Source organism: Myotis yumanensis, unplaced genomic scaffold (genome assembly GCF_028538775.1).
Source record: "Myotis yumanensis isolate MYYU_CA2020_CCGP unplaced genomic scaffold, mMyoYum1.0.hap1 SCAF_2, whole genome shotgun sequence".
In the NCBI taxonomy this organism is placed as follows: domain Eukaryota; kingdom Metazoa; phylum Chordata; class Mammalia; order Chiroptera; family Vespertilionidae; genus Myotis; species Myotis yumanensis.
In genome coordinates this window covers 93,812,832-93,834,477 of record NW_027223753.1, presented here as the reverse complement: position 1 = coordinate 93,834,477, position 21,646 = coordinate 93,812,832, and the positions used below count along the sequence as shown (strand labels likewise).

The 21,646-nt window shown below is 44.3% G+C and overlaps 1 protein-coding gene across 1 annotated transcript; it reads right to left on the bottom strand.

Annotated features, from left to right (window-relative positions):
* Window positions 1-2,062: 2,062 nt before the first annotated feature.
* On the bottom strand, window positions 2,063-11,700 carry LOC139001975 (leukocyte elastase inhibitor-like). The gene is made up of 8 exons (XM_070403457.1): window positions 11,632-11,700; window positions 11,036-11,109; window positions 10,292-10,466; window positions 7,983-8,120; window positions 7,332-7,449; window positions 4,639-4,781; window positions 4,385-4,552; window positions 2,063-2,968 (listed from the first exon to the last, which is right to left on the bottom strand). The coding sequence occupies exons 3-8, from the start codon at window positions 10,457-10,459 to the stop codon at window positions 2,561-2,563; spliced, it is 1,143 nt and encodes a 380-aa protein (XP_070259558.1). The 5' UTR covers window positions 10,460-10,466; window positions 11,036-11,109; window positions 11,632-11,700; the 3' UTR covers window positions 2,063-2,560.
* Window positions 11,701-21,646: the final 9,946 nt, after the last annotated feature.

Genomic DNA, 21,646 nt, shown 5'->3' with positions numbered 1-21,646 from the left:
TCAACCACTGAGCCATACCTGGCTGGGCTCTATTTCATTTTTACTCAAAAATGCAGTATCTTTAAAATTTTTAGTTATCTGCTGAGATGGTTAACCTTTGTTTTTTATCAATCTGTTAAAAAAGTGTTGTTTTATAATTTGTGTGTGTTAATTGCAATATTTAGAGCCCCTGTACTTATTTGCATTAACTGTTTTTTCGTGCTGATTTTTTTTCATGTTGTCATAGCTACTCACCCATCCGACTTATCTTTGATTATGTGCAAAACAGGGTACTTAGAAAAGCTGACTATGAAAATAACTAGTGGCCTGGTGCACAGATTCGTGCACATTGAAAGGGAAATAATTAGAAGAAATACTTTAATATTGCTATTTGGCCTTTCACCCTCAGCACTTTGGAGCTGGGCAGCGCCCCTTTGTTCCCCATCTCAACTGGTCACACCAGCCTTGGACTGGTGCTGCCCACTCACTGCTCTACCCTCCCACCATGGTCAAGCTCTTTCTCGAGTTGGAGCCCATTGGGGCAGCAGCCCCTCCACTGCTGCCTGCTGCCAGCACCACATGGCCAATGCCCACCATGTTCCATGCCGCCCCCTGGTGGTAAGCACACACCATAGTGAGCGGTCAAAATCCTGGTCTCCCTGTTGAACTCTCAGTCCTGAACTACCTCTTGAGGGGACAATTTGCATATTTGACTTTTATTATGTAGGATTTGAGGTTTATGGGTGATCTTCCCCTGGGATGATTTTCGTTTGCTTCTTCCATAGGCCTCTGGATAGTAGCAAACCAGAATAGATGTAATCCAATCGCAGGGACTGGAATTGGGGGGATTGTCCAAGGACTTACATCAGGGCTGCATTCTGAGCTGCTGCACTCATATTCCTAGAGTGTAGTTCTAATGTTGCCATGTGAAATCACAGGGTCACAATTGGGCCCCCATAATTGACAGCCCAAAATTCTGCCTGCCTGACCGTGAACATCATCAAAATGGATGCTTCATGCCCTATTACCTCAGTTGGATTGGGAAATGACCCCAGGGTAAACGTGGCCCCAGTTTCCATAGTCACCAATTTACCCAGGATTGCTGAGTACTTCATAATCATGGCAGCTCCCTTGCCTTTGGGCTCAGGGTTGCTTGGTTTGGTTTTTTGGTTGTGTTAAAAGGTCTGAGTTACCTAGTTCACATTGCAGTAAAGAATTAGATGTTCTCCAAGTAAAATATTTATTGAATTCTAGTTTCTGCTCTGAAATTTACTACTTGTTTCAATTTATTTGTAGTCCATGAGCCTGCACCCTTATATATAAAAAGGATTTGAGCAGAGTAGCATGGGGCCCTGCAGTTTGCTTTCTACCTGATTAGCACAATTTACTCTAAATCACTGTGTAGATTTTAGCATAAGATCCCTAAGAGAACTATTAAATAATGCAATGACTTGCTTTTTTTGTTTTTCCTATACATAAGAGAACCTTCAAAATTGAAGCTGCCAGTAAGCATATTAAAGGAAAAAAGGAAGGAAAGCTTGCCAACAGATTTGCTAAAATCTTCCTTTTCTTTCATGGAGTCACTGACTATCATCATGGATGTCAGTATTGTCAGTCCAAGAACCCCATTAGTCCTGTCTTTTCTGAGATCAGATAGAAACAAGAAGAGGACTGAGATCAGTCTGGCTAGCAGAATCTTAGGAAACGTTATTAGCCAGCCCACCAGCTTTGTGGGAGCAAGAAAATGCAGCATTTCCAGCCCCATTCCAAGGAGTGCATTTGACTAAGGTTTATATTGATCACAGAGCCCCTCCCCCATCCAGCATTGCATAAAGCCATCCCATTGCTATCAGTATCTGAACTAGATGATGGAAATCAAGAGCTTTTATCAGAAAACACACAAGAAGCTGGTAACAGTGTGATCTTTGCACCCCCACCTAGCTTAACAGTCTCTCCTACTTCACTTCTCTTTTGTAGTTTCATGGCATCTTTTAAGGTAAGACACTTACTTCTTCACTCCTTGTGATCTCAAACAAACTACAAACCAGGTAGATAAAGGATAATAAGCTCTTTAATTGTTTGAAGTCAGAGGAACTATAATAGAATACTAATCCTGTGAAACAAAGGGTCAGAAACACGGGCCAAGTCAAATTTATCTTCATAATCCAACCCTTAATTGGGCTGCTCTCCTATATTTCACTTGAATGTCTGTTTTTAAGCCTCCCTTCAACAATGACTGTCTCTCTATCATAGCTTCCAGAAGTCTATCTGTGAAACAAATTACAGTACTGTAATTTTTCTCATGGCTTTCAATAGAGTAGAGCAGTTTCTTCGTTTACTACACTGTCAAGAGTCTACATATCTGCTTGGTGCATTCAAAAGCAATCACTCAATTTTTCAATATAAAGAAAGGAAAACAGATACCTATGCCAAAGTTAATGGGTGTAAGCAGCCAACAGAGTGGGCATTACAAAGGAAGTTACAGATTTTTGGGGGGTGGTAGATTTATTGTAGAAGATATATAATTTTCATATATTTTTGAAAGGGCCAGTGATACAGCTCTGAGCTCGACCTTGGGTTTCTAAGGGGAAGAAAGTCTGCCTAAGAACAGGATGTTAGTTGAGGGATTGTGTCGAATGAAAAAAATGAATGGATGGTCGGCCACAAAATTTTCAGTTTTTGGCATACGCGCACAAGTCACTCTAATTTCTTCTAGGGTAGCCGCTGTTGCCTCTGTGCCCTCCTCATTAACATCCACAAACGACTTGTGGATAATTTTTGATATAAAAAGATCTCTGGCTCTTGACATGCCAGACAGATCAGCCGTGCTATCAAAGAGATCCTCTATACCCAGGCTTTTCAGGTGAGAGTTGAGGTTGTAGCTCTCTTCCACCTTGAACCTGGGCAGGTGGACGTTGACTTGAATGGAACGCAGATTCTCAGGTTTGGTCCACTCATGCAGTTTTTCCAGGGTCAATTGTTCTTCCATCTGAAATGAGAAAGGGCAAAAGAAGAAGTGAGAACTCTTCCACGTAAGCAAGGCAATACACATTATTTACATGAATTGATTCATCTTATCAGTTCCTAATCAGTTTCCTTCATGTTTTGTGCCAAAATAGATTCCATTTGGAGGATTTCATTTCTTTCCAGCAATTGGTGAGAATAGAACAGAGCTGTGGTCCAAGCCATCTAGTGCCCAAGTAACAGGGACTTTGGATATCAGAGGCTTCAACTACCCACCCATCCACCCAACCATACACCCACCCAGGCTTTCTTAAACCCCTACCAACCTGGATTACTGTGATAGGCCATAATGGCTGTTAAAGCTTTAACTGGTTGATTGATGCAAGGTAAAACTCAAAAGTTTTCTTCTATTTCTTCTATTCTGAACCCTACTGATCACTGTGGTTATCTGTGAACTCACTGTGCTGAAGTAATCTCTAATAGATTTAGCTTGTGGTTAAAAAAAGAAAAGGGACAAGTTCCTCATCTAAAATTGGGAGAGGGTTAATAATAGTATCTACCTTACAGCATTGTTGTGAGCATTAAATGACTTAATGTATGCAAAGCACTTGGCACACAGTACTAGTAAGAGCCACAAGATTGTCAGCTATTATCATTACCATATTACTACTATTATTGGACTAGAATGGACTCATCATTCCCCTTGTTCTACTGATGCAAATTATCTCTTTTATGAGGCAAGAGAATTTCTCTTTATAATCAGAGAAGAGACAAATATGAAAATACAATTAAAAGAAGGAACATACTGATTTTATTACATACTTTATACATGTCAATAATTAATATTGGACCTCTTCCTGATAACAAGTTTGGTTAGGGAGAGGGTAGAGATAAACCCCACAGCAGGCTGGAGACACTAAAGAAAACAATAATCTTCACAGTTTTGCCTAGTCCTAGCCTGAAAAGAAATGTCTTTGGCTTTAACCAAAGTTCCTTTGAGTAAATAGGCTTAACGTTCAAGCTAGTGTGTCATATAGGTCTTTTCTACCACGTAGCTGTGAGAAATTTAATTCACAATCTATATGAATTGTGATGAGAAGGAGCAGTGTAATAATGGGATCTCATTGTACAAGGTGAAACTACCCAGTATAAATGTTTTGAGATTTTTAATTTTAATAAATTTGTTTCAATAAAACAATTCTAATTTTACTGCACTTTCTTCTAAAGTTTATTTAAGAAAATTCCTGTGAGCTGCCACTGACATGTTAAATTTAATATAGACTCTTATGTACCCACCACAACTATTCACTGACAGTCCCTGCAAAGTTAATCTTAGGGCTTCAGAGTAGCAAACATTAATGACCTACTACCACACAACTTACACACTCTCTGAACCGATCTGTTAGAAGGAAACATGAAGCATGAACGTGGGAGCCGTTACCTTCCTCAGACCTGTGTCCTCATCCTCGATGTCATCTGGCAGCAGGATGACCATGCTGAGGTCCCAGCCTTGGTAAGGCAGCTCCAGCACCCGGCACTTACGGTCCTCGATGTAGCCAAATGGAAATGTGCTCTTCTGATACATCATTTTCACTGTTTTTGTGTCTTTCTGAACAGTTGAAAAAACCAAGTCACTCACATTATTATCTGCATTCTCTTAGAGCAAGGAGCAATTTTATAATTACATCACCTTACCTTATTCAATCTGAACAGTGTATTGGTTGTGGCTGTTTTACTGAATTTCTCCTGCCAGTTTCCTTGGAAATAGATGGCATTAACTAGCACAAGTTTGGTCATATTATCAACCATGCCTGCAGCCAACAATTCTGGAATTTTCCCTAAAGAAATAAGGTAAGTTTTGTTTTTTTTTAAATTCACATATTTGTATCCTATTCTTGAACTGCATTTAAATGCAACACAAATTCATACTTTTTATTTAATACCCATTAATGTGTTAAGTTAGGGAAGCCCTACCAGTATGTTTTGATTATAAATAAACCAACTAAAGGGTTTAAAAGCTAAAAACAGGACAATCTTTTCTGCATTGCATGAGAAACAATGAGACTTCTTTTGTGAATGGCTATTCTTTGGCCGGCATAAAAATTTTTTTTCATGAAAATGTTCTATACTAATAAAAGGGTAATAAGCTAATTAGACCGAATATCTTCCAGATGACCTTGCGGACGTTCTTTGCTACAAAACCATGGTGGCCGGGCTGAGGCAGAGGCAGTTAGTTGTGATCAGGCAAGCAGAGGAGAGCAGTTAGGCGATCAGGAAAAAAGGGGAGAGCAGTTAGTGGGCTCAGGATGGCAGGGGAGAGAATTTAGGGGGATTTTGCCAGCAGGGGAGAAGAGTTAGGAGGATCAGGCCAGCAGGGCAGAGCAGTTAGAAGGATTAGGCCAGCAGGGCAGAGCAGTTAATGGGATCAGGCCAGCAGGGGAGAGCAGTTAGGGAGATTATGCGGCAGGGAACAGTAGTTAGGGCGATCAGGCCAGCAGGCAGGTCAGCAGTTAGGAGACAGTAGTCCCGGATTGCAAGAAGGATATCCGAATGCTGCAGGGATCTGGCCTAAATCAGCAGTTGGATATCCCCCGAGGGGTCCTGGATTGAAGATGGTACAGGCCAGGCTGAGGGACCCTACCCCACGCACCTATTTCATACCCGGACTTCTAGTTGTTAAATAAGTCACTTCTTCAAAGCCTCCAAGTGGAAGCTGCTCCCATAGAAAATATTTTAACAGATATCTGAAGGCTAGGACAGTTAGTTTTCTGAACAGAAGTTCCCATGTGACTGCGGCATGGCCATGAAGAATGCCTTGGATGGGAGACAGGTGTTGGGTAGGTGCCTTGTTTCAGACCTAGACAAGGTTAGAGAGAGTGGTGGTGGAGAAACAGATGAGATGGAGCCATCCCTGACAGCTTGGACAAGACATTTGCCAAAATACTTATGGCCACAGCAGTTTGTGTCACAAGTATGAGAATATTAGAGGCCCGATGCATTACATTTGTGCCAGGGGCTCAGCCTCCGCCACCACAGCTTCATCCTGAAGGTCTTCTAGAAGGTGTCCAGTCTAATTACATATTATGCTTTTATTATTATAGACTAGAGGTCCAGTGCATGAAATTTGTGCACTTGGTGGGGGGTAGGGGGCCCTCAGCCTGGCCTGCACCCTCTCGTAGTCTGAGAGCCCTCGGGTTATGTCTGACTGGTGGCTTAGAGACCACTGACCTTCGGTGGGGAACAGGCCTAAGTCATCATCCCTAGCACTGCTGATGAGGCGGGAAAGGCTCCCGCTACCACTGCTGTGCTTGCCAGCTGTGAGCCCGGCTTCTGGCTGAGTGGCATTCCCCCTGTTGAAGTGCACGAACCACCAAGGGGAAGCTCCTGGGTTGAGCAGGGTCTGGCCTAAAGTGGCTCTCTGACATTCTCTGAGTGGTCCCAGATTTGTGAGAGGGTGTGGGCCAGGGGAAGGGCCCCCACAGGTGCATGATTGTGGCCAGGAGTGATGCCGGAGGTTGGCCAGCTGGGAAGGGACTGTGAGAGGGTGCAAGGACATGTCTGGCCCATCTCACTCAGTCCCGATTGGCCAGACCCCAGGAGCAAGCTAACCTACTGGTCGGAGTGTCTATCCACTGGTGGTCAGTGCACATCATAGCGACTGGTTGACCCGTTGACAGTCTTCCCCCTGGTGAACAGTGCACGTCATAGCAAGCGGTTGAGTTGCCTTAGCATATCATTAGTATATTGCCCTCTGATTGTTTGAACAGACAACCGACCAGATTACCTGACACTTAGCATATTAGACTTTTATTATATAGGATTCTTTTCCATAATCGGGGCCAGGATGGATTTTCCTCAAAGCTTTATCTTTTTTATCCTACATTCAATGTTACTTTTAATTTTAAAATGTGGCTTTGTGAATTTATGGGGGAGATATTTAGCTACTTCAGTGAAAGTCTTTTGAAGTGTCCACTTTGAGGAATTTCCACATTTAAAAGCTGTCTGGGATTCCCTAACTGGTTTGGCTCAGTGGATAGAGCATCTGCCTGCAGACTGAAAGGTCCCAGGTTTGATTCCCGTCAAGGATATGTACCTTGGTTGGGGGCACATCCCCAGTAGGAGGTAGTGCAGGAGGCAGCTGATCGATGTTTCTGTCTCATCAATGTTTCTACCTCTCTATCCCTCTCCCTTCCTCTCTGTAAAAAATCAATAAAATATATTCTAAAAAGAAAAGAGCTGTCTGGCACTGGGCACTGGCAGAGTTTAGCCCCAGTAAGAGGGTGAGGGCAGAGGAAAAGGGCAGGGAATCATCTGCAGGCTGGGAAAGTGGAAGGGGGAAAAGAACGGCCAGTGTGTAATGAATGCCTACATTCGGCCCACTCTCTCACCTTCAGTCTGCCCTTTGACCCACTCATTTATCACCTTTCTTGCATCTTCAGAGGCTCGCTGAAAATCTACACTGGCCAGTTCAGCACCATACATTTCCTGGGTTGAAGCTAAAAACTCCTGTTAAAGACAAAGATGGTAAAATAAACCCAAAACACAAATAAGTCCTACTACATACAGAGATGGTTTTCTAAAATCCTCAAAAGCAGTAGAAATTGTCATAACAGACATATATTTCATTGTAACAGAAAAATTCTAACCCTTATACTTTTTGCATTATGGTAAAAAACAAATAACACTAAATTTACCATCTTAATCATTTTAAGTGTACAGTTCAGTAGTTTTGGTGTCACATAAAATTTACCAATTCTTTTCTGATCTTTGGCTAACATTTACATAAATAAGTGTACACTGGTTGTTCTTGGAAGTGAATTATGGAATTTACTCTTGCTTTAGTAACACAGCCAGGGTCAGTCTTTTCCTGTGAAGATTATAAATGAAATCAAATCTTTAATGGGGATACTGCCATATGTTAAAATTCTGTATTTTATTTCGGAATGTATATAAATAAAAACTGACATCTGTGACTTGACTGTGCTGGAAAATGTCTGCACTGTTTCGTGAGTTTTAGCATGTGAAGGTAAAGTACTCACAGGGAGGAACTCATAGGTTTTCTCTCCATATAACCTATTAGCTAGTTTCAGAATATAGGGAGCTCCACTCTTGTTGATATCAGCATTCAGACTCTGAAAACTTGAATGAATCTCCTTAACTGCATCGAAGTGAAGAGTCTAAAATAGAGAAAACATTCCTTCTATAGTCGTTTATTTTGAAACGGATTCCTTGACGTTTGCTTCTATCAAATAATTTAATGCTTTTATTATTAATTATCAATAATCCCCAGCCCAATACTTTATTAAACTTTCATTGGAGAACAAAAGAATAGAGAATCTAAAATTTATAGCTTTTTGAGACATAATTACATTACAAGCTCTTTTTATACCATTTTTATAATTATAGTCCCATGAATTTAAGTGGTTAATAGGTAAAATATTTATCTAAGTCAGCTTTTTCTCCAGAAAAAATCATAACTGGTATATTCATATATAAATTCTGTATCAAATGGAGTTTTACTGAAAGTTCTCAGAAATTAACAGTAAAATTAAGAATCATCCCCTATGTGGAAGCACAAAGATATTACAGAATTGAGGGGTTTTTTAAATCATACTATCAGCATCAGTAACTTATAAATAACTCCTAAATCCTTATTTCAACACAAAAAGAATAAACCTACACAATGTAGAAAGTCCACTTACACACCAAGATATGGAATGTTTGCACAGGTGCTATGATAGATCTCCTTTAATAGAAAAACAGGGGAAAACTTAAAACGACTTTCTGCTGAGGTAATACAGTCCCCTGATCAACGTCAAAATAGAAGCTGACTTTACCCTTCAGGAAGCTACTAACTATTCTTACCAGGGGATAAAATTAAAAGTGGGTTTTGAAATAGAAAAATGCTTTCATGTCTGCAGCTGTAAAGACCATTGGATTTTCATAAAATTCAATATAATACAAAGGTAGTATGAAAATTGACCATCATGTCCTCGCACAAGATGCCTGCCCCCATGTGGTCACAAGATGGCCACACCCAAGTAGTCACAAGATTGTTATGCCCATGTTGTCACAAGATGGCCTGCAAGGGAGGGTAATAGGGGGCGTACTGGCCAGCAGGGTAGGGAAGTTGAGAATGATACGACTGGCAGGGGAGGGGAATTAGGGGTGACCAGGTCAGCAGGGGAGGGCAGTTGGGGAGAGACCAGGCCTGAGCAGGAGGGCAGTGAAGGGTGATTGAGCCCACAGGGGAAGGCATGCGGGGGAGGGGGGGCAATCAGGCTGGCTGGGAAGCAGTCAGGAATCAAAAAGTCTGGGAGGCTGAAGCTGTTAGAGGAAATCAGGCAGGAAGAAAGGCTAGCAATAGGGAGGCAGCAGTCACCGAATGTAAGAGGGATTTTCCCTGTGGAAGGGGCCTAACCCAGGATTTGGACATTCCCTGAGGGGTCCCTGATTGGAGAGGATGCAGGCTGGGCTGAGGGACAAACCTCACCCCTGAACCCCCAGTGCACGAGTTTTGTGCACCGGGCTCTAGTGTGCAAATAAAATATTTGCAGCTAGAACTGATGGATAAACTTTAATCCAAAGCAGGACCTTCCCCAGTTACTGGCACCTTGTAAACTTTCCCTTATGTCAAGGAGAGCGGGAGTTCCCTCTCAGAATTCAGCAAAGACCACACAGCACAGTGGTGGGCCCCACACCCATGAAGGCCAGGTGGAAGGCCAGGCATTACTGCTTCTTCTCCCTGTAACAGGGACCTGCCATACCACCCAGGGCTTGGCCCTGTCCCTGCAGCCACCACACCTCACTTTTTTCCTCTGCTTCAGGCCCCCCTACCCACACAGGCACTTGTTCCAGGCACATGACTAGGTCTCCATAATATAACCGCATGATCTCCTGTTCCCTCAAAAAGGCAACAACGCCAACTTCCTCCATTCCCTGTGTTATTTTGTGCTGAAAGGTAATATTACATAGCAGATATCTATTAATGAGTAGTGGATAACATGTAAAGCAAAAACTGGAAAATCTGAAGTGAGAGGAGATGACTTCAAAGATTTGCAGATGGCAAGAGAATTAGGGCTCTCATAGCTTTCTTCACTGCTGTATCCTCAGCCAAACAAAAAGCAGTTCTTGACATATAGTATGTGCTCAGTAAAAACTCAATCATGAGTGAAAGCCTGCATATAAATGAACTGCTCTTGGGGCTTTTCTGAAAGCCTGACCTCATCGTGTGTAGTTGTGGAACACACAAGCACAGTGTTTAAAACTCCCTGTAAGAGCTCAAAGGCACAGCTTTTTAGGAGGGACTTGCAGGGAACCCAGACTCCTTTTGTTAGTTCCTGCTGACCTTGGACATCTGTGCCTCGGTAGTGCCTCTGGCCCCCAGAAAGACCATGGCCAGCGCTGAGGAAATGCTCATGGGGGAGATGAAGATGTTCCCAGAGGGGTTGTTGTCCTTCAGGGTGCGGAAGAGGTCCACTGCGAACCGGGTGTTGGCCAAGCTCAGCGGCTCCATGGTGAGGCTACAACACAGGACAGAGGCCTAGCACACCAGCAAATATGGCAATGACATTTCTCCATGGCTCCCTCACCCTGAAACACCCAGAAACTTGTACTTCCTTTTCTTTTCTCAGGAAGGCAAGAGCACTGTCTCATGAGCACACAGGTGGGAACTGGACAAGGATCCATCAGCGACCCAGGGCCAGGACCCAGGGAGCTAAGAGGGCTCTGACTTGCAGACTCAGCAGCCAGCACTGGGCCTTTTCTACTCACTTGGGGAGCACACACACTTCCCACCCTTTACCTGAAATGATAATTTTCTATTAGAAAATCATAGCTACCTACACTGCATTAAAGCAAATTTCAGCACAGTGGTAGATTTTCCTCATTTTCAAGATTCAGTTGCTAACGTTTAGAGAGGTGAAGTGTCCCAAGTCCTGAGGTTAGTGTAGGATGTGAGAGTTTGAAAACCCAGCACAGGCCTTAGGGTCGGGGTGCAGCCCACCAGCAGCAGGGGACAAGCATCCTCTCTGACACCCACCCCTCAGGTGCAGGTGACTGGCCCTCCACCTCAGCTCAGAAGCCTGCTTACCAATCCTGCCTCCTCTCAGAGCTTGTTTCCACAGCGATGGGCAAGGAAGAATAACAGTGGTGCCAGCTGCTCCCCTGTCAGTAATACATTGAATTATCACTGTTGTTACTGGAAAGTAACCTCTAGTATCACATTCGCCTCCTCTCGATCTTTCCCTCTCTCCCTCCCTTCCTCCCTTCGTCTTCAGCATTGAAAAGCTATACCCCCCTGGGCTGCCTAAAAACTGTCACAAACTGCTCAGGGAGGCAAGGAGTTGAGAAAGGAATAAAAATATTATGATCTCAGGCTTGGTTCTGGCTTCAGGCCAAAGGACTAGTCCAGTCCATCACAGGCCAGCTGGCCCTCTCGCCCCCTGCCCCCCTCGCATTAGGGTGTTGGGTGGAGGTTTTTTCCAGTGTTGCTCCCACTCAGATGAGCAGTGTAGGTAGCAATCCCAGGGGTGCAGGCAGCCATCCCAGGGAAAGGGCAGGGGCTATAGGTGCCCAGACCACTGATGGCCAGGGCGGAGCCAGAAGTAGGCAGCTGGCAGATCCCAGCCCTGGGAGCCCCACTGGTTCAGTCCCACTTCCCTAATGGGCCTGGTGCCCAGATCTCACCCTTTGCTGGCTGCTCCTGGGAGGGGCTGTGGATCTGAAGATGCTGCAGCCTCAAATACCCCCCTTATATAGTCCCTGAGATGGGTGCAGCCTGGGAGGGGCTCAGGATCTATTGATGCCTGCAGTGCAAACACATCCCTGAGGTTGGTGCAGCTATTGGCCTGCAGGAGGAGGAAAGGGGTGGGGTTTAGGGGGAGAGAAGGGTGGGGCTGAGGCAGGGTGCTGTGGCAGAGCTGCAGAAGGAATAGGTGGGGCAGCAGGGCCAGCACAGCAGGAGTCTGGGCACTGGCAGTAGAATCCTAGATGAAGGGGGATTACTCAGGAGATGAGCAACTTTTTGAGTCTGGGCGAACTCAGATGTCTGGCAAGGACCTGATGGCCTAGTTCTTGCCTAAGTGTGAATCACTGAGATGACATAATGTATCACCTTTTACAGGGCAAACTAGCCCCTCTGAATCTCATCTGTATGCTCCAAAATGCTTTTCTTTTCCTGTGTTTTTGTTTTTGTTTTGTGGGGTGGGGAGGGACCTCGAGTATAAGATAAAACAGTCCTGTCAGCTGATGGTCATTGGTGCCAGTGCAATGCCACCAGGAATCCCCAATTTAGGGTGCAGTGAAGAAGGAAACTTTATTCAGTGCAAACAGTTCAATTGTGATACAGCTCAGTTAGTAGCATGAAGCAGCAGGTGGCAAGGTGGCCCCCTCTGGCTAGCCAGCTCTGCTCTGCTCTGCTCTGGTCTGCTCCACCTGCTCCATTCCCATCTCCCTCTTCCTGTTTCTCCAGGAAACAACCTTGAGTGGAAAGAGAAAGTGTGCTCCCAGAGCCAGAAGGAAGCTGGCTTAGAAAGAAGTCCCCACCCCTGGTCTCTGATTGGTCCATCCTTATGCAAAGAAGGACTCCAAGTCCTCAAAGTTTCATTGCTCCAAAAAGCAGTGTCCTGATTGGTCAGAATGGAGCTGCTCTGATTTGTTAGTGAAAATGCTGATAAGGATAGAAGTGCACAGTTCCGATTGAATGGGGAAAGCCTCAGTCTTAAAGATTAAAATATATTCTCGGGACTCTTTTCTAAGGACTGGCTCAGATGCAGGAACACAGTGCAGGCAGACAGTTCAGTGCAGTCTTCTCCTTAAAGTGCTCTCCTGGTGAGCACCCCTCCCCTCCTCCTTCCATAGCAATGGCTGCACTGGTCTGTCTCATAAATTTGAGTCTATTTAGCCAGCAGGAGTCCTTCTTGGTAGGAATCTTCTTTCTCAGGGTGCCCAGGTCCAAACAGCCTTGATGTCACAATCTTTAAAACCAAAATGAATTTAGCCCAAGTATTCTTCCCACAGTGATGGCTATACCACTATTTCTGTGGGTCGTTTGTTTGTTTCCCACTTTAAATGTCTGGGAATGTAACTTCACCAAAATTTATAGTGGTTGAGGGTCTGAAATAATTCTGCATTCATGAAACTTGTCCCCTGTTTTCTTACAAATCTCTACATGAAATGGCAACAAAGAAAAAGTCCCACTGTGTGTGTGTGTGTGTGTGTGTGTGTGTGTGTGTGTGTGTCTGTGTTAGTATGGATAATAAAGCGTGAAAGGGATTGTAGATTTTTGTTTGTTTTTTACTCTGAGAACTTGTTTATCATGAAAAGGGTCAAAGAAGGTCCAATAGTGAGTGGCAAAAATTTTCTCCATATATTTTTTTAAAAAGCAAGAAGAGTTTAATAGTGAATATTTTAGACTGATTTACAGTTTATTAAAAAAAGAAACCAACACCTATTGAAAGCCACTTATTGCTAATTTCAAGTGGTTTGATCAGATCTGGTAAGCTCTCCACCATTTCTCACAGAATCAGAGCACCACTCACTGGCTTCTTCAAAGAGGTCAATGTGAGAAAGTCAGGAAAGAGAGGCTGCTCTGAGAAGTTGTTAAATTAAAATCTGAGACACATTAATTGAAGAAAAAAGTTTTCTGGATTTTATTTTTTCTCCTGCCATGTTGTATTTGTGCTTACCTGGAGTTAGCTATCTGGGTAAATAGAAAATAAAACCATTTCCTAAGTCAATGTGTATACTGTATATAAGGTTCAGAGAAAATTAATCATTATACATCAATCAAGCAATACATTTACTCTCTAGTGTGGAGGCAAAGTAACTGTTCTGTCAAATAACATTGGAGTGTTCTCCTTGTGAATTTAAAATATAAATGGCCACAATCAAAGCTCAGAAATACTTCCACACTCAGGCAGGGACGGTGTTTGGTATATCTACCAAATGAACACATGCTTACCTGAGCTCCCATCCAGGAATTTCCCCCCAGAGTGAAATTTGTGTGAGCGCGTGCACCTGCAGACATGTACAAAAATGTTCATAGCAACGTGCTTTGTACTAGACCCGCATTTGGAAACCACATAAATGCCCATCAGTAGAAGAACAGACTAATAAATACAGAAGAATAATATACAGTAATAAAAATGAGCAAACTACAGCAATGCACAGCAACACGGCTGCATCTCACAGCTGCACTGTTGAATGAAAGAACAGACACAGAAAGCTGTGTGGTTTGGTTATAAAAGTTCAACAACAGGCAAAACTAACTGCCAGGGTTTGAAATCAGGGGAGTGTTCTCTTTGGGGAGCAAGGGGGATTGTACTGACTGTATTTTCTTTTTTTTTTTTTTTTTTTTTTTTTTTTTTTTTTTTTTTAAATATATTTTATTGATTTTTTACAGAGAGGAAGGGAGAGGGATAGATAGTTAGAAACATCGATGGGAGAGAAACATCGATCAGCTGCTTCCTGCACATCTCCCACTGGAGATGTGCCCGCAACCCAGGTACATGCCCTTGACTGGAATCGAACCTGGGACCTTTCAGTCCGCAGGCTGACGCTCTATCCACTGAGCCAAACCGGTCCCGGCAGACTGTATTTTCTTATTTTCTGTGATCTTTATGCTCTGGTAGTCTGGACCTTGATCATGGAGAGATTGCTTCTACCAGCGCTAATTCCTGGAGATAGATAATGTCCCCCTTTATGCCCCTGTGAGTGTACCTTCGATATAAATTCAATGACTACACTCTCAAATATCTCCTTTATCAAACTCTTACAGGTCAAGCCAATAGTCCCCCTACCTGAAACTACGCCCCCAAAAGTGCCAAGCCACTAGGTACTCCATTTTTAAAAATATATTTTTATTGATTTCTGAGAGGAAGGGAGAGGGAGAGAGAGAGATAGAAACATCAGTGATGAGAGAGAATCATGGATCAGCTGTCTCCATCACGCCCCCTGGTGGGGGTTGAGCCAGCAACCTGAGTATATGACCTTGACCTAATGGAACCTGGGACCCTTCAGTCTGCAGTCTGAAGCTCTATCCACTGAGCCAAACTGACTAAAACTAGAGACTGCTTTTGTGGCCAGCTTCTGACCCCTAATTATCTAACCTGTCTAATTTAAACCTAGTGAACGTATCCTGCCTTGCCCATTACTACCTGCAAGAATTCCAGAAGGCTTCGCCATCAGCCCTGTGTGCCTCCTGGCAGACTGGGTGCTTCCCAGGTCCCATCTGGTGTGGTATTGAATGCTTCCGATTTTTAGGGATCTGTACCAGTTAATAATGCGGATTTTATAATGAGAAAAAACACCATAATTTCAAGAGAAAAATCAAAATTGCTTTATTCAAAGTAATGTCCATCACTAGCTACACATTTCCCCCATCTTTCAGGTAATTTGTGGATACCGTTCGAATAGAACTTTTCTTGTTTTGAAGCAAACCATTCAGAGACCCAATTTTCCACGTCTTGGTATGTTTTGTAGTGCTGTTCAGAAAGTGCATGTGCCATGGATCAGAACAAGTGGTAATCTGAAGAAGCAAGGTCTGGTGAATATGGTGGGTGGGTTAATCCTTCCCAGGTACAATCTTTTAACATGTCTTTAACTGGTTTTGAAGTGTGTGATGGTGCGTTATCATGAAGCAAATTACTTTGGCGTGTCTTCTGGCCCATTCTGGTCATTTCATGATCAAAGTGTGGTTCAAGTTGATTATTTGTTGTTGGTAGCTATCAGTATTAACAGTTTCACTTGGTTTTAGAATCTCATAATACACCATACCTTCCTGATCCCACCAAACACATAGCATTGTCTTCTTTCTGCAGCTATTTGGCCTTGCAGTTGATGTTGATGGTTGACCTTGATCAACCCATGGTTTTGTGCACTGGGGAATCTCAAAATAAATCCAATTTTTATTGCCAGTCACAATTCAATTCAAAAAATACTTTCTTGTTATTGAAGCAACCTTTTACCGATGACTTTTCGGCTTCCATTTGTCTTTCGTTCAGTTGATGTAGCACCCATTTTTCTTTCTTTAAAATCTTTCCCATTGCGTGTGAATGATTCGAAATTGTTTGCTGAGCAATGTTTAATCTTTCTACAAGTTGGTTTTGAGTCTGACATGCATCTTCATTCAATAATGCTTGCAATTGTTGGTCTTCAAACTTTTTTGGTTGACCTGGACGTTCCTTGTCTTTCACATTGAAATCATAACTTTTACAGCATTTATACCAGCGTTCACAAGTATCTTGAGATGGAACATTGTCACCGTAAGCTTCCCAAAGTGTATGATAACTTTTTCTTCAAAATAAAGTAATGAATTAAAACATCCCGCAAATGCTCTTTTTTTGGCATGAAATACAATATTTTTAAATGTAAAAATATCTATGATGTTAACACCTTGAGTAAATTTGACATATGAAGTTTTGAAGCTTGCTGTCAATACAACAAAATAGCATACATATCAAATTGCATATATATCAAAATATGTGTAACTCCATTGATTGAAAAAAATCTGCATTATTAACTGGTACACCTAGTAGGTAACCTAAGGTAGTGTTTTGGTATATAAAAATTCTGAAAATATTTGGATAGCAGTTCTCCCAAACTGTGACTTCACAAAGTCTGGCTGCCTTCCATATGTATATTTTAGTGGTAGACTGTGTGAACTGATGGGCTTTGGTGCCAAGTCAACGCCAACAGGATTGTCCGATTTGGGTGAAGTGAAGAAGGAAGCTTTATTGTGACACAGCACTCTGTGAAGTGAGCACAGCTGCAAGGGCCAGGCAGCCTTCTCCCTGTAGGTAGACAGCTCTGTTCTGCTCCTCGCTTGTTTGCTCCTTTTGTTGTTGTTTTTCTAATTTGAGCCCTTTTTAGTAGGTATCTTTTGTCTCAGGGTTCACACCTGGGAAATAACAAAGTGGGAAATGCTCTAGAATGGCAGTCCTGCCTTTGGGGACATTGTCTCAGATGTCACCCTTCCTTGGGTGGCTGGTCTACCTTGACTATCCTGAAGCTTGCCTTTCCTTTCTCTTCACGATCTGTTCTGCAAAACTGAAGTTCTTACAATTTTTTTTGGTTCAATTTACATAAAAAATGTCAAATGTTTAGGAACAAATCTAACAAAAAATATGTGTGTGTGTGTGTGTGTGTGTGTTAGTGTATGTGTCCTGCTAAGAAATCATTCTCTCCACAAGTACAGGAAGATATCTTATTTAATATAGAGGGAATATGCTAATTGACCATCACACCGTGATAGTCAAGATGTCTGTGCCCACAGCGGATGCAGGGATTCCGTAACATAAGATCGCTGTACCCAGAACAGAGGCCAAGTTCCTGTAACAAGCCTTCAAGGCAATCCGCAGGGACCTGAGGCTTTTTGGCACTGGGCTGGACCAGGGGACTTGTGGCTGCATACCCTGCCCAGCAGGTCTTGATGGGAGACCTCATGCTGTGCCCCCTGTCCAGCGGGGCTTGCAGGGGAACTCAGGCTGCACCCCTGCCATGGTGCCGGGCCAGGGGCCCTCAGGCAGTGACTTCCACCCTGGTGCATGGCCAGAGGACCTGAGGCTGAAATCCCTTCCCCAGTTCCAGGCCGGGGACCTGAGGACGTGCCCCCGCCATGCAGGGCTTGACGGAGGACCTCCGGTCATGCCTTGCACCAGGTGTAGCTTGAAGGGGATCTCAAGGTGTGCCTCCTGTCCCAATCCGGGCCGGGGACCTCAGGCTATACACCTCACCCTGGGCCAGGTTACTGAGGCTGTGCCCCCTTCCTGTCAGGGTTTGATGGGGGCACTGATGCTGTGCCCCCTGCCCCAAGCAAGGGGACCTCAAGGTGCATCCCCTGGTCTTACACCTGGCCAGGCGACCTAAAGACACACCCCTTACCAGGCAGGGCTTGACAGGGGTTGGGCGAGCCAGGTCTGGATCTAGCCCAATGGAAGTGGGGCTGGCCGGGTCTGGGTCTCACGTGAATTCGAGGCACATGTGGGTGGACAGAAACTTGACTCTGGTTCCCATTGTACATCCCAGACTCTGACAGGAGGAAGATTTTCATATACATTTTACTAATTTTCTTTCATCTCTGACACTTCTATTAAGGAAGAGATGGCAAAGAGCAATATTAAAATATTTCCTCTAATTAATTACTTTTAATGTGCACAAATTTCATGCACCTGGTCACTAGTATTTTTATATTTTCTTCTAAAAGCTTACTGTTTTGCTTTCACAATTAAGTCTACTGTCCATCTGATTGGTTTAATGCAAAAATCAATTTTAAAATTTTTCCATATGGTTCCCAAAGGTTCCAGAACAATTTATTGAAAATTTCTGGCCTTCATTTCCAACTTTGAAGTACCACATTTGTCAGAAATATGATGTCCATAGGATTTATTATTCAAATTGATTAGATTTTGAGAGTAAAAAAGGGCATTGCTAATTATTGCTGTAGAACAAGAGACTTAAACAGGCTGTTTTGAGCAAACTGGGATGATGCTCATTATAAAGCAGGGTTTATATTACTGGGATCTCTGTTTTGTTCCATTTCTAACCATATTTGCACAAACACCCACTTTATCTTATTTCCACAGCTTTAGAATAAGTTGTTATTTATTAAGTATGTCCTTTCATCTGATTCTTCAAGATTGTCTTTGATATTCTTGGCCTTTTACATTATTATATAAGTACTATTGGCCCCATGCACAAAATTCATGCACATTAAAAGGGAATTAATTAGAGGAAATATTTAATACTGATATTTGCCCTTCCTCTATAATAGAAGTGTCAGAGATGAAAGAAAATTAGAAAAATGTATATGAAAATCTCCATCCTGTCAGAGTCTGGAGCACACTGCGGGACCTAGAGTCAAGTTCCCTCCCACCACCCACACGCACTTAGAAAATGCAAGAGATCCAGACCCGGCTGGCCCCACCCGCATTGGATAAGACCCAGCCCACCCACGATCAAGCTACTCTTGGTGGAGAGCAAAATCTCAGGTCCCCCATCCTGGCACCAGGTGGGGGGTGCAGTCTCAGGTCCCCAGTCAAGTGCCACCAGGTGGGGGTAACATATTCAGGTCCCCTGTCAAGTGCTGTCCAGCTGGGGGCATGGCCTGAGGTCCCCAGGCCTGGCACTGGGGTGGGGGTGTGGGGCACAGCCCGAGGCCCCCCCGTCAACCACCATGGGGCAGGGGGAGCAGCCTGGTGTCCCTGCTCTTTGGTCATAACATTACAGCATCCAGCTATCTAATCTAATAAAAGAGAAACATGCAAATTGACCATACCTCTGCTACACCCACAAGCCACACCCACAAACCACACCCAGCCACCAATCAGGAGCGAGTATGCAAGTTAACCCAACTAAGATGGCAGCGGCCATGGAGCTGGAGTGAGCAGGAGGCTTGGGTTGCCCCTGACAATGGAGGAAACCAAGCTTCCCGCCTGTCCTGCAGGCCCTGAGCTCCGCTCAAGGCTATAAAGTTTCAATTATAGAAGATAAATAAATCCCAGATACCTGCTTCCAGCCTACGGCCGTGGCACACCTGAAAACGGCCCTCAGCCCCTCACCCAAGCTGTCCAGGCACCCCAGCGGGAACCTCCACTCTGGAAGGGGTGTGGCCAGCCTGCAAACAGCCCTCAGCCCCTAACCCAGGCTGGCCAGACACCCCAGCAGGACCCCCACCCTGATCCAGGACACCCTTCAGGGCAAACCAGCCGGCCTCTACCATGCACCTGTCCTCTATTCTATATCTATATAATAAAAGGGTAATATGCAAATTGACCCTAACAGCAGAACAATTGGAAATGATTGGTCACTATGACACACACTGGCCACCAGAGGGCAGATGCTCAATGCAAGAGCTGCCCCCTGGTGGTCAGTGCACTGCCACAGGGGGACCTCTGCTCAGCCACAAGCCAGGCTGATGGCTGCCAGCACAGCGGTGGTGGCAGGAGCCTCTCCCACCTCCTCAGCAGTGCTAAGGATGTCCAACTGGAGCTTAGGCCTGCCCCCAGCTGGCAAGTGAACATCCCCTGAGGGATCCCGGGCTGCCAGAGGGATGTCTGACTGCCAGCTTAAGCCCCATCCCCCAGAGAGTGGGCCTAAGCCAGCAGGTGGACATCCCCCGAAGGGTCCCAGACTGCGAGAGGGCACAGGCCCGGCTGAGGGACCACCCGAGTGCACAAATTTTTGTGCACCGGGCCGCTAGTCTAATCTAATAAAAGACACATAGGGTAATTATCCATACTTCCGACACACTTCCCATTGGCTAATCAGGGCGATATGCAAATTAACAACCAACAAATATGGTGGCCTGCAGCCACGCAGCTGAAGCGAACAGGAGGCTTGGTTGTACCTGCAATGGAGGAAGCCAAGATTCCCCGCCTGCCGCGTCGGGCTCTGAGCTGCACTTTAAGCAACTATGTTGCAATTATAGAAGCTAAACAAACCCCAGATACCTGCTTTCAGCAGCCGAGGCCTCAAGCTGGAGCCGGCTCTCAGCTCCAGTGACAGCCATAGAAGGTAAATAAATCCCAGAATAAAAGAAAAAAGAAAAAAAAGGAGAGGTTGGGTGCTTCAGTCACCCACCAGCCTGAAAACAGACCTCAGCCCCTCACCCAGACTGGCCAGGCACCCCAGTGGGGACCCCCACCCTGAAGGGGGTGTGACCAGCTGCAAACAGCCATCAGCCTCTCATCCAGGCTGGCCAGGCACCCAAGCGGGACCCCCACCCTGATCCAGGACACCCTTCAGGGCAAACCAGCCAGCTCCCACCCATATACCAGGCCTCTATTTTATATAGTAAAAGGGTAATATGCAAACTGACCCTAACAGCAGAAAGACTGGGAATGACTGGTCACTATGACACACACTGACCACCAGGGGGCAGATGCTCAATGCAGGAGCTGCCCTCTGGTGGTCAGGGCACTCTCAAATGGGGAGCTCTGCTCTGCCACAAGCCAGGCTGATGGCTGCCAGTACAGCAGTGGTGGTGGAAGCCTCTCCCGCCTCCTCAGCAGCACTAAGGATGTCTGACTGCAGTTTAGGCTTGCTCCCCGCTGGCAAGTGGACATCCCCTGAGGGCTGCCAGGCTGCCAGAGGGATGTCTGACTGCCATCTTAGGCCTAATTCCCCAGGGAGCAGGCCTAACCCAGCAAGTGGTCATCCCCTGAGGGGTCCCAGACTGCGAGAGGGCACAGGCTGGGCTGGGGGACTCCTCCCCCTCTCCCCCCCAATGCACAAATTTTTGTGCACTGGGCCTCTAGTTTTACGTATTCCTCTATTATGTAGATAGATTAAAATCACTTGCCATGTTTCACCAAATAAAAAACAAAACAAAGAAAACCTGTTTTTTAAATGAAATTGCATTGATTATGTAGATCAATTGACATTTTAATAAGGAATCATGACCATGGTATAGCTTTCCATTTATTCAGAACTACTTTATTTTCCCTTAGTAATGATCACAGTTTTCTGTATAGAATTTCTTAACATACTTTGATGCATTTATTCCTAGGCATTTGAACATGTTTTACATCATTATAAATGCTATTGAAAACATTTTTTAAAACTTTGTAACTCATAGAAATACAAATTAGCTGTGTAACTTGAACTTTTAACCAGAAACACCTTACTTAACTCAATTTTAAATTCTAATAACTTAAGACTTTAAATGAAAATATTCATCTGAAATATTATAAGATTTGCTCTT

Excerpts from the sequence above, each read along its gene's own strand:
- LOC139001975 (XM_070403457.1), bottom strand. The coding sequence starts at position 10,459 with ATGGAGCCGCTGAGCTTGGCCAACACCCGGTTCGCAGTGGACCTCTTC. Across the intron at positions 4,782-7,331 it reads GGTCAAAGGGCAGACTGAAG|GGAAAATTCCAGAATTGTTG; the intron begins GTGAGAGAGTGG and ends TTATTTCTTTAG. Across the intron at positions 4,553-4,638 it reads CACTGTTCAGATTGAATAAG|AAAGACACAAAAACAGTGAA; the intron begins GTAAGGTGATGT and ends TCAACTGTTCAG.